Raw genomic sequence first — 10,134 nt, 5'->3', positions numbered from 1 at the left:
GGTCTCAGCTCCCCTTGCAATATTAGGAGAGGAAAAATAGCCTTGTGTGTTGTGTTTATCTGCAGTGAACACCTGCTATGGAGACTAGGTGGCTCAGGTAATGGGATTAAACCCTTTCATGTCCAGATCACCAGTGTGAATCTGGCATTGCATGGTACAGGACAAAAGTTATTACAATCTGATGGGGGCTAGGTGATGTCACAAACCATGACAATAGCTGGTACCTTTAATTACAATCTAAGCAGAGAGGACAAGGCCTGATGACAACATAGGCTCCTAGAGGCAGTCCCTCCAGGTCAGAGAGGAGACAGTTATAGGGTGGTATAGCGAAGCTTCTGCTACTCTCCTACCTGTTCTGTTGATAAACGGGGATCTGGCAACAAAGCACCTTAGCTAGCACTTAATTCACATACACAAAAATGAAATGAACTACAAGAATTGCTGAGCAATATGAGCAGCATTATTGGAGCTCAGGTATGGGATGTTGAGATGAGGCCAATGTACAAGGAGAGATTCAGTCTGGACTTCCAGAGGCCACAGCTAAGATTGCACATTCCAAGCAGACTCTTCCAGAACCAAGAAAAGATTTACGGCTCAGACTTTCAATCTGATTTTCACTTTCCTCCCATTTACTTTGCAATTAATTTCAATAAAAGGCTGCAGATCAGAAAGGAGATTTTGATCACAGTTTCTCAGTAAGAACCAGCTACTGTGCCCAACAGTGAAACAAAAAGCCCACACCTTTTAGGTTAACAGCTGCAACAAAACAAAAATCTCTCCACAGCAAGAAGGTTGAAAAATTCATCTTATCTCACAGCTCAGGTTCTATCAACATAAGGAAATTAAAACATTTGGGTGTTTGAAAAAAGTTAAAATTACAATAGAAAATTACTAAAACAATCCTAATACAGAAGTGAATCAGCAGGAACAGAAGGAGAAATATGGTAATACGTATGTTACATTTCCATTTTTTTTATTTCACAGTGGTTACATAAGACATCAAAACAACAGTGTCTCTCCACTTATTCATATTATTTTACCAGCAATTTTTCCATTATTGCTCTTCTTCCAACACAGACTCTCTCTATTCATGAAGACAGGCTAAAGCCATTTTTGAAATATCACAGCTACCAAATAAATCAATAATGCTAAACTCTAATTTGTATTCCGAGTCTGGTTGCTGGCGGAAATAAAGCTCTGAAACTGAATACTGCGGATATGAGTTGTAATCCCCTTTTATAATGTTGCCCATTGGCAAGCGATAACAGATTCTGGACTTCGGACACTTTCCAATTGGAAGAAAAATTGGTGATACAGACTCAGGGGATTTTCTAGTGCAATTTATTTATTTACAAATGTACACAAGTCTTGTTTACCTTGAACAGTGCTGGTCCAAACTGCACAAAAGGAATTTCATTTGCAGAAAACCCCATGAACACAAAGTCAAACCCAGTAGCTCCCTCCTCTCTCACTCTTGGGCTCTGTCCCTACTTTCTGCACACTTGCTGATCCTTACTGCTGCCTCTGCATTGTACTTCTTATCTCGGAAATATCTTCACCCAAAGTCACTAGTCTTTGGCTGCAAGGAGCCACATGGACTAGTTCAGGCTGGCTTTGGCATTATACCTCCCTCTGTGCTGGTGCGTTGCATTCCAAATGAATCTCAGACAGGTATCAGGATCCAATATTCAGTGTCCACTGGAGCAGACTCTCCTGCTAGTCTTCCTCCGCCAAGATGGTGCTTAACCCTCACAATGTCTTCAAGAACTTTCTGAGCATTTCACCAGGCCTGATGGGGCTTTTGAACCTGATCCTCTATGTTTAACACTATCTATAGAGTGTTTCCATCAATTGTTCTTACTATGCATTTCATTAACACCTCTATCCTGTTCTCGGTTAATGCATTAGAACACCCAAGTCACAGAAGATCACAGCATCACACTTCGTATTAGTTTTGAGATTTTTAATTTTTTTTACAATTAAGGTGTCAGACCACTTACAAAAATGCACCACATATCACCAAATTAGTGGGGGAGTGGGACAGGAGTAGGGGGAAGAGAGAGAAAGAGATGATACACTAAATAGAGAGAAAAATATTGTAAAAAAATGTATGTAATTGTCAGAGGAAAATATAAAACTAATTTTATGAAATCATTCTTTTAAAATATGCACATTTGCCTGTAACAATTCTGAGCTTTAGCTGAATATTACTGTTCTTTACAACTTCAGGGAGTCTGCATATTTGAGGTATATATTTATATGTATTTTAATAACCACCCTTCAGAACCTTGATGTCACACGCTCCACCTACTCACTGCACACACAGCCTTCCCACAGGAGTTGTTCACTACGTGTGTTGGGCTCCCCTGGCACTGTTTGTATTGTCCTTGGAAAACAAAGCATTAGCGACATGGTTCAAAATGTGTTTAAACATTGTGAAGTTCGCAAACAGATCAGAAAAATGAAGGCAGGTAACATTTTGGGCCTATGACTGAAATATCTCCCTTTAATTGACAGAAATGCAGGCACAGTTGTATTACACAGCTGATCAGATTACATATGGAGTGGCTGCCTCTTGTGTCTAATATAGCTTCACAAAAGTAAATAACTGTCAGGCTGTTATGAAACAAGATAATAGGCTCATGCAGGGCTTTACCAAACACCTTTTTTCACATCATCAAAGACCCATGCAACAAAACATCAGTAGGGAGGGAGGGAGGGCAGGTTCTTGGGTAATACACTGGTGATGGTGAGAGTGTGCTACTCATCCATGTCAATTCTAATGGGGCCACCTGTCAGGATATGGTTTGCCATGTGACTGGTTTCCTCCTCCTCTTCCTCCATCCCAGCTGACCTGCGCATTCGTCTCCGACACCCCTGGGCACAGCGAGACCTCTCATCCAGCACGCCACACACAAGGATGCGGCAGTGCAAGAACACTTCCTGCAGGATTGCGACAAGGCAGGGAGATGGCAGTGTGAAGAACCAGGGGGCTGGCTTTCACATAAGCAGTGCTGCCAGCTCTCACACTATGTAGGCGATTTCATTTCTATCCCAAACTTGAAAAATATTGTCCTTATCCAAGATGGACACCATCTCCCATTACTAAAGGGACTGAAGCCACAGGCCGCCCTCACTGCCATGTCCCTTTAACTGTTAGAGGAGAAAATGAGGGGGCTCCGAGCAAAAATGGCTGCCCTACTTGTGGTTTCCAGTGACTCTGTAGCCTAACTGAGCTCAGAGAAGACGGTGGCCCCCTTAGTCACCATGTAAGGGGCAGGCAGGGGCAAGAGAATGTGGAGGTGCTGGGAATGAAACTGAAGGGGCAATATTCATAAGGGAGAGTTTGTTAGGAAACAGAACAGGAAATTATGAGGAATCGGGTTGGGGGAGCATAAGGCAGAGGGAGACAGGGCAGTGGGATGTGGCATGAGCTGGGAGGAGTAGGAGGCTGTGAGGGGATAGGGAGGGAAATATGGCAAACAGGTCAGTGTAGAGTGAGGGGGACAGGAGACTGTGGGAGACCATGGAAGGAGGATGTGAGTGGCAGCTGTCATTTCTAGATAGTGAGGAAGATGGAGTGATAGAATGGCAGCTCCCTATGCCCCAGATGACAGTAGAGTCCCCTCTGAGTAGTGAGCAGGACGTCCTGCATTTTTGTGCATGCAGGTAAGGTTGAATTTTGAACCTGATTCTGCTGAGAACAGCCTAATGAAATTCAAACAGGTGTAGACACAAGAATAAGATAGAGCAGAATCTGCAGTTATACTACACTAGGTAGGACACCAGTTACAGGAGCTATGAATCTTCATGCTTCAGGCCTGAGCTAATTGCTTTCTGCTGTTAGGAAGAAATTGAGCCACGGTATTGCACAACTTGCCCCACCCTGCACTTTCCTCTAAAAGCACCTGATCTAGGCTCTTAAAGGAAACAGCATACTGGATTAGGCAGACCATCCATCTGTTCTGGTATGGCAATTCCTATCCCCGACTCTCTACTACTACTGTAACACTACGCGCGCAAAGAATCAGCCCCATGCAATGGCGACCCGGGGGGGCAGGAAGGAGGAAGGGTCACATGACCCTCCCCAAAATGCCGGGGTGGGGCAAGGCGAGCAGCCAAGGAGATGAAGGGGCAGGGCCAGAGCTGGAAGAGAAGAGACAGGGCCAGAGCCTCTCCTCTTCCGGCCACACTGCCTGGTGCGGTGTGCAGTGGCTGCACTCTCCCAGGCAGCCTCTGGCCATGCTGCTTGCCAGGCAGGCAGCGTGGCTGTAGGCTGCCTGGGAGAGAGCAGCCGCTGCGTGCCGCACCAGGCAGCATCCCAGGTGGGCAGCGTGGCCAGAGGCCGCCTGGGAGAGTGCATTAGTGCGTGGCTCCACACATGCCAGGAGGACTGGAGCAGAGTCTCCCCCCGCGAGGAAACGTGGGATCGGGAGGGGACGGGAAGAGCGCAGGGCCCCCTGGGCTGGGATGAGTCACGTGAGGGGGTCGCGTGGGGAGATGGGACATGCCCCCCTTTAGCTGGGGCCCCATTTGTGTCCCTCCCACTAGTCACTCCCCCATGGACAGTCTCCCAAGCCAGTTACGGGCTGGTTCAATGTCTGCCTCAGAAGCAGTTTTGTTTTGAGCTCACCTTGTTGTCTTTACCCACAAACTTGAACACAGGGACCTGGAAGTGCTTGGCAAGATGATCCTTTGATGTGTATTGTTTCACAGAGTCATCAGAAACACAGCTGAAGAAAGCAGAGGGAGAAGTTTTAATAGCTTTCACAGAGGTGGGGGGGAAAAGTACCCCAACATACTTAGTCACCTAGTTACCATCCATATTATTGTCTTTGGCCACGGCAGAACATTCAAGAATGAAGAGGAAAAACAACAATTGTGACTGATAGCATCTCCAGCCCAGCTCTGCAGCAAAGACAACTGGCAGAATGAGCCCAACTAATAATGCTGTGCACACCCACAACCGGAAGATTTGCCAGAGAATTGCAATCAAGTTTATCCTCAGTTCACCTTTCTGGGCACCAGAATCTGCAATGATCAATAGAGATGTACAGATGAAGATATTTGCTGAATTATTTAAAAAAATATAATGTCATAATTAAAGGGACACTGGGAAGATAAAAATCATTTACTTTAAAAGTAAGTGTCCTTATCGGTGTTACTAAAATTTCTTAGCTCATTAAAACCAAAGCATGTACTTTTCACCATTTATGCTTTTGTTTACTTTTTGCATTTCTTCAGTTTAGCCTGTGAAATTACACTGATCAACTTCTCCATGTCTAGCCAATTTCACATTCAGATTCTCATGCTCTAGGACAATATGTTTGTATTAGGGTTCACAGGAAGACAGAAAGGGGACCTGATAACAGTATTCAAATATGTTAAGAGCTGGTACAAAGAAAATGGTGATCAATTGTTCTCCACACCCACTGAAGGCAGGACAAGAAGTAATAAACTGAATCTGCAGTGAGGGAGATTGAGATTAGATATTAGGAAAACCTTTCTAACTATAAGGATAGTTAAGTACTGGAATAGGCTTCCCAGGAGGTTGTGGAATCCCACCCCTGTCATGGGAGTCTTTTAAGAACAGGTTAGACAAAAACCGCTCAGGGATAGTCTAGGTATATTTGGTCCTGCCTCAGCACTGCGGGCTGACTGGACTAGAAGATCTCTTGAGGTCCCTTCCAGCCCTATATTTCTATGAACACTACAGGAGAATGGTTAATTGTTTTTACAGAACTTAAATTTGGAGGCTGAACTATATAACAGTTTAGAGCTAGATATAGAACTAACAAAAAGAAACATGTAACAATTTTTATTTAATAAAAGTTCTTGTCGATTATTACAATGCCCTGCCAATTTAAAAAGGCAAAAATTCTACTCTATTGTTGTACGGCATTACAACACAGCATGTTCCCTTCTGCAAACTAATCTCAGGAATGTGGATTTTGCCTGTTATAAAAGAGGTTGTGATGGAAATGGTGGAGGGTAGAGGAACAAAACTTGAAATACTATAGCCTTACTTTTAACAGACAGCCGCAGTAGAAATATTTGATGAATTGTTGGAAACGATTACACAGTATAGTGTATTCATTTATGAAAAAGAAAAAAAAAAATTCTGTTTACGCACAAATGTTCATTTAAAAACCTTTGGGATATTCAGCCAGTTAGGTTCCTCAGCCTGCAGAATGTTGCTAACTCTAGTAGGGTTCTGCATAAAGTGGATACAATAGCATGCATTACACTATATAACTGTTGGAATGATCAGTTTGTCTGACTGAAGGGGGCGGGGTGAGGAAAAGAGGTAAATAAAAATTTGTAAAAATCAGTGTTATTTAGTTCATCACTTGTTTTATTTCAGGCCTTTCTCAACAAATGGTCTAAGTGTCTGGTTTACAATATGAATTTAGAACTCCTAGAACTGCCCACGAGGCTAATACAAAGATAGGAATCCAGGGGAAATTTGTAAATTAATATGCATCTGCAAAAAGCAATATTCAGATGTTCCCATAGGTCTGAGTTAATCCCCCAGTAGTCAGTCTAGGTGCACTCAGCTTCTGAAGGGAGGCAGCCCCTTTCATTATCTTGAGCAACTCCTTCCAGAAGTGAGGTAGTGGGCTCCAAAGTAGGGTAACCAGATGTCCCAATTCTATAGGTCCAGTCCCGATTTTTGGGTCTTTTTCTTATATAGGCTCCTATTACCCCTCACCCCCTGTCCAAATTTTTCACACTTGCTGTCTAGTCACCCTACTCCAAAGTACGGAAACTTCAGCACTTGTCAGCTGGGGGATTTGGGGTGGTGAAAAATAAGTAAGGGAAGGATACTCCCTAAAAGTATTTCATGTCCTTATACAGTATTTTATTAAATAATTTCTATGCCACAGTTGCCTTGCAGACCTGATGGTGGTTAGTTAGCTAAACTAATTAAAAAGCGGGTATTTTATCCTTGGGATTTTGTGTATGGGTAGATTCAGGGATGGTGAATTGAGTACTATTTTGAGCAAGAACAAACATTTTTTAGCATGGGCTAATCACTGGTATAGTCTATGAATTTTACTTTCCAATTGCTGCAAGAGCAGCTAAAACAGTATGTAGTGTGCCCATGCAGAGTCATTTGATAGGTAATAGTAATCTTGACAGGACTAAGCCCTGGCTGGGATGATTTAACTGGGAATTGGTCCTGCTTCGAGCAGGGGGTTGGACTAGATGACCTTCTGGGGTCCCTTCCAACCCTGATATTCTATGATTCTATGACTATACAGAGTGAAGTCAGAATGGTGTCTGTTCCACCACACTGAATACCAACTCTTTTCTGTAAAGTTTTGCTGTCCTGTAGAGTATAAAAATAGCAGAGGGGTTGGGGGTACCTCCTTCCTCTGAGGAGGAAATGCCAGCGACTGCTTACAGGAGGAACCCCCTGGAGCCATCATAGTCAAGTGCAAATCTGCTGCTGTAATGGATTTGAGACCTCACCATTCAATTCTCCTTTCTCCCCATTCAGTTCATGTTCCTCCTTTTTCCAATTCTGACCATTTTCAGTAATGTTCTCAAGTGTTGGTGATTAATGGATGTTTGGAGCCCCAAGAATACAAGTGCCCAAAGTCATTGCGAGGAGATCTGATAAACAAGTTATTCCATTATGATTTGGTGCATAAAGCACAGAAGTACAAGTGCATAAATGACTTAAGTGCAACTGATGCATCAAGCACAGTGTACAAGTGGCAAGGTGTAGCTCACCATTGGTTACTGAGAGAGAAGCCCTACACACTGCTGCAGTAATAGTTCATTAAAGTTAGAGAGATTGAAGTAAAACACAAAAACAAAACAAAAAAATACCCAACCCAAAGCCTCCCTGCTACTTTTAAAACAGCAGCCCATTAAACTTTTGCCTCCTTAACTGTCATGGTGGATGACTTAAGCTGGCTGCTGAAGGAATATTGTATAAACCACTGTTATCTTTGCCAGCTGATGGGCAGACACTAAATTAGAGACTTAACTAATTAGCAGAGTCCCTGAACTAGTGGCTGAATGCATCTTGGATATTACTTTTACTGGACTCTCTCCCCTGAGTCATACACACAACCTTCACAATACTGTAAAATTTGCATTATGTCATTATGATGTTGCAATGCCATTCTGACTGGCAACACCACAATGCAAACATCCTGAGACAGCATCAAAACATGACAACATCATGTTAACACTAAAATGATTCTAAAGATGTCAGGACATGTGACAATCCTGTCAAAGCTGGGACCATCTTATGAAACATCAGAACACTCAGCAAACCTACTTGGAAACTCTTGTACCAAAATCATTATTAGATGTCCCTTTACAGACCTCGAAGGTCTGCTCTAAGCTTTTTATTAACATCCCCCTGAGGACTTGACCCACTGTCAATTGCCAGAAAATTGCCCCCATATTTAAGTGATCTGTAGCCCACTGTGTCTCTAGTGATAGCCAGAGACAGACCGTTAGATGGCAGGTGTAAGATGTGAAATGAGCTCAGCAAAGCTCCTAGAAGTGGAACTTTTGGCTCATAGGGTAAAAATGACTGCTAATGGAATATAAAGAGATTTGGTTCCACAGGCTTAGCTGCACACAGGACAAATCTAGCCACCGTAGTAGGATTCAACTCATTGGTTAAGTAAGCTTTAGTGTTTGGTCACCAGCTGACACACAAAGAGGGTCACATGTCTTTTCTACAGGGGCCAAGTTACGGAGACAGATATACAACAATATGTAACAGTCACTTATGCTGCCTTCTTTTTGGTCCCTCCAGACTTTTTACTACATGGGTGGTTTTGCACTGGTAGCAATGGCTGATGGCAGTTACTCTGAACATGCCTTGACCAGTAGTCTAGATTTTTCCTGTCGGTTGAGGAGTGATGGTGTTTTCTGTTTCCTCTATGTACCTGTGACCCAGATGGCAAATGGTATTGGGGTTAAATATCAGACAGACAAGGGAAGTAAAATTGTGACACTTGCCCATCTTGAATTAAGTAGTACTTCAGGATCTCATCAATTTTTGAGGTTGGGGTGGCGAAGCAGCTCTCTACCAGTGTCTCTAGCCCACTCACGTGCACCACGGGCTCGATCCCAAAATACAGCGAGTCGCGAAGCTTGAGGGTGGGGAGAGAATCCCTGTAGGGCTCGTCAAACTCTTTGTCTTTGAAGATCTCGAGGGTAAAGGGGAAGATGCCCCGGTTGCGGCTCATGATTTCCAGAGGGGAGTTCTTCAGGTTGGGGACGTAGCCCTCAGAGATGGTGTACTGACGGGGGAACTCACAGGTCACAGGGATCAGCAGCTTGCTGGTACGGACGATGATGTCCCCATTACTGCCAGGTGTCTGCTTGGGCAAGCCAGTCACCAGATTGGTAGCAATGATTTTATCATTTACAACCTGCAGCACAACAAAGGGAGGTGGGAAGTGGGGGGGAAGATCATCACAACACGAAGAAACTGGAAACATCAGGCATCAAACAGGACCTTTATTTTTTAAAATCTGTTTGATTTTGGATACAAAAGCCAGAGATTGGGTTTCTCTTGCTATTCCTGCTCTAACAAACGGCAGCTAATAAAATTATATGCTACAACCACAGTCACCCTCATCTTTAGTAGGGCTCATGGACACTATCTGGGTGCAGTGGGACACTTGGATCCAAACATTATGCTTGGACATGTCGTCTCCATGGACTGGAGCTCTGTATGACAAATGAGGCCAAGGCCATGCAATCGGCTACACTATTCACACTGCGATAGGTGTAGCCCTTTGGCTCCTGAGAAATTGCCAGTAATGGGGACACTCCTCCTGCGTTCCCTTCTGACTGCATTTCTGCAAATGAGTCAGCTATGGAGTGACAGAGCATAAAAACTGGCCTTTCCCTCAAGGACCAAGGTCAAGCCCACTCAGAGGCCCTAACTGAACTGAATTTAGTGGTCTCAGTTCAGTCCTCAGTACTTCCAAATGTACATTACTAGGACTGAGCCAATAAGGGAAATGGAACAAATCCTCATGCGTAGAGTTTGGTGGCCCGTCCAGGCCTGGGCTGAGGTTGTTTGCATGGTAGCAGGAAAATATGCTGTCACTGAAGCTGCCACACAGTAATTTGTGGCTAAAATCCCTAGAA

At 43.8% G+C, this 10,134-nt stretch overlaps 1 protein-coding gene across 1 annotated transcript in view; it reads right to left on the bottom strand.

The window, feature by feature from the left end:
* Positions 1-1,021: 1,021 nt before the first annotated feature.
* Positions 1,022-10,134, bottom strand: part of OIT3 (oncoprotein induced transcript 3) — a 28,369-nt gene continuing 19,256 nt past the window's right edge. Inside the window, exons 7-9 of the mRNA XM_084633427.1 lie at positions 8,992-9,407; positions 4,634-4,733; positions 1,022-2,943 (exon numbers count right to left, since the gene is read on the bottom strand). Of these exons, the coding sequence (XP_084489553.1) occupies positions 2,761-2,943; positions 4,634-4,733; positions 8,992-9,407 (699 nt within the window). The 3' untranslated portion in view covers positions 1,022-2,760. The remainder of the gene's footprint in view (positions 2,944-4,633; positions 4,734-8,991; positions 9,408-10,134) is intronic.

Source organism: Lepidochelys olivacea, assembly GCF_965140295.1.
Source record: "Lepidochelys olivacea isolate rLepOli2 genome assembly, chromosome: 7".
Taxonomy (NCBI): domain Eukaryota; kingdom Metazoa; phylum Chordata; order Testudines; family Cheloniidae; genus Lepidochelys; species Lepidochelys olivacea.
The sequence above is the reverse complement of the archived record's forward strand: the minus strand, read 5'-3'. Positions and strand labels throughout refer to the sequence as shown.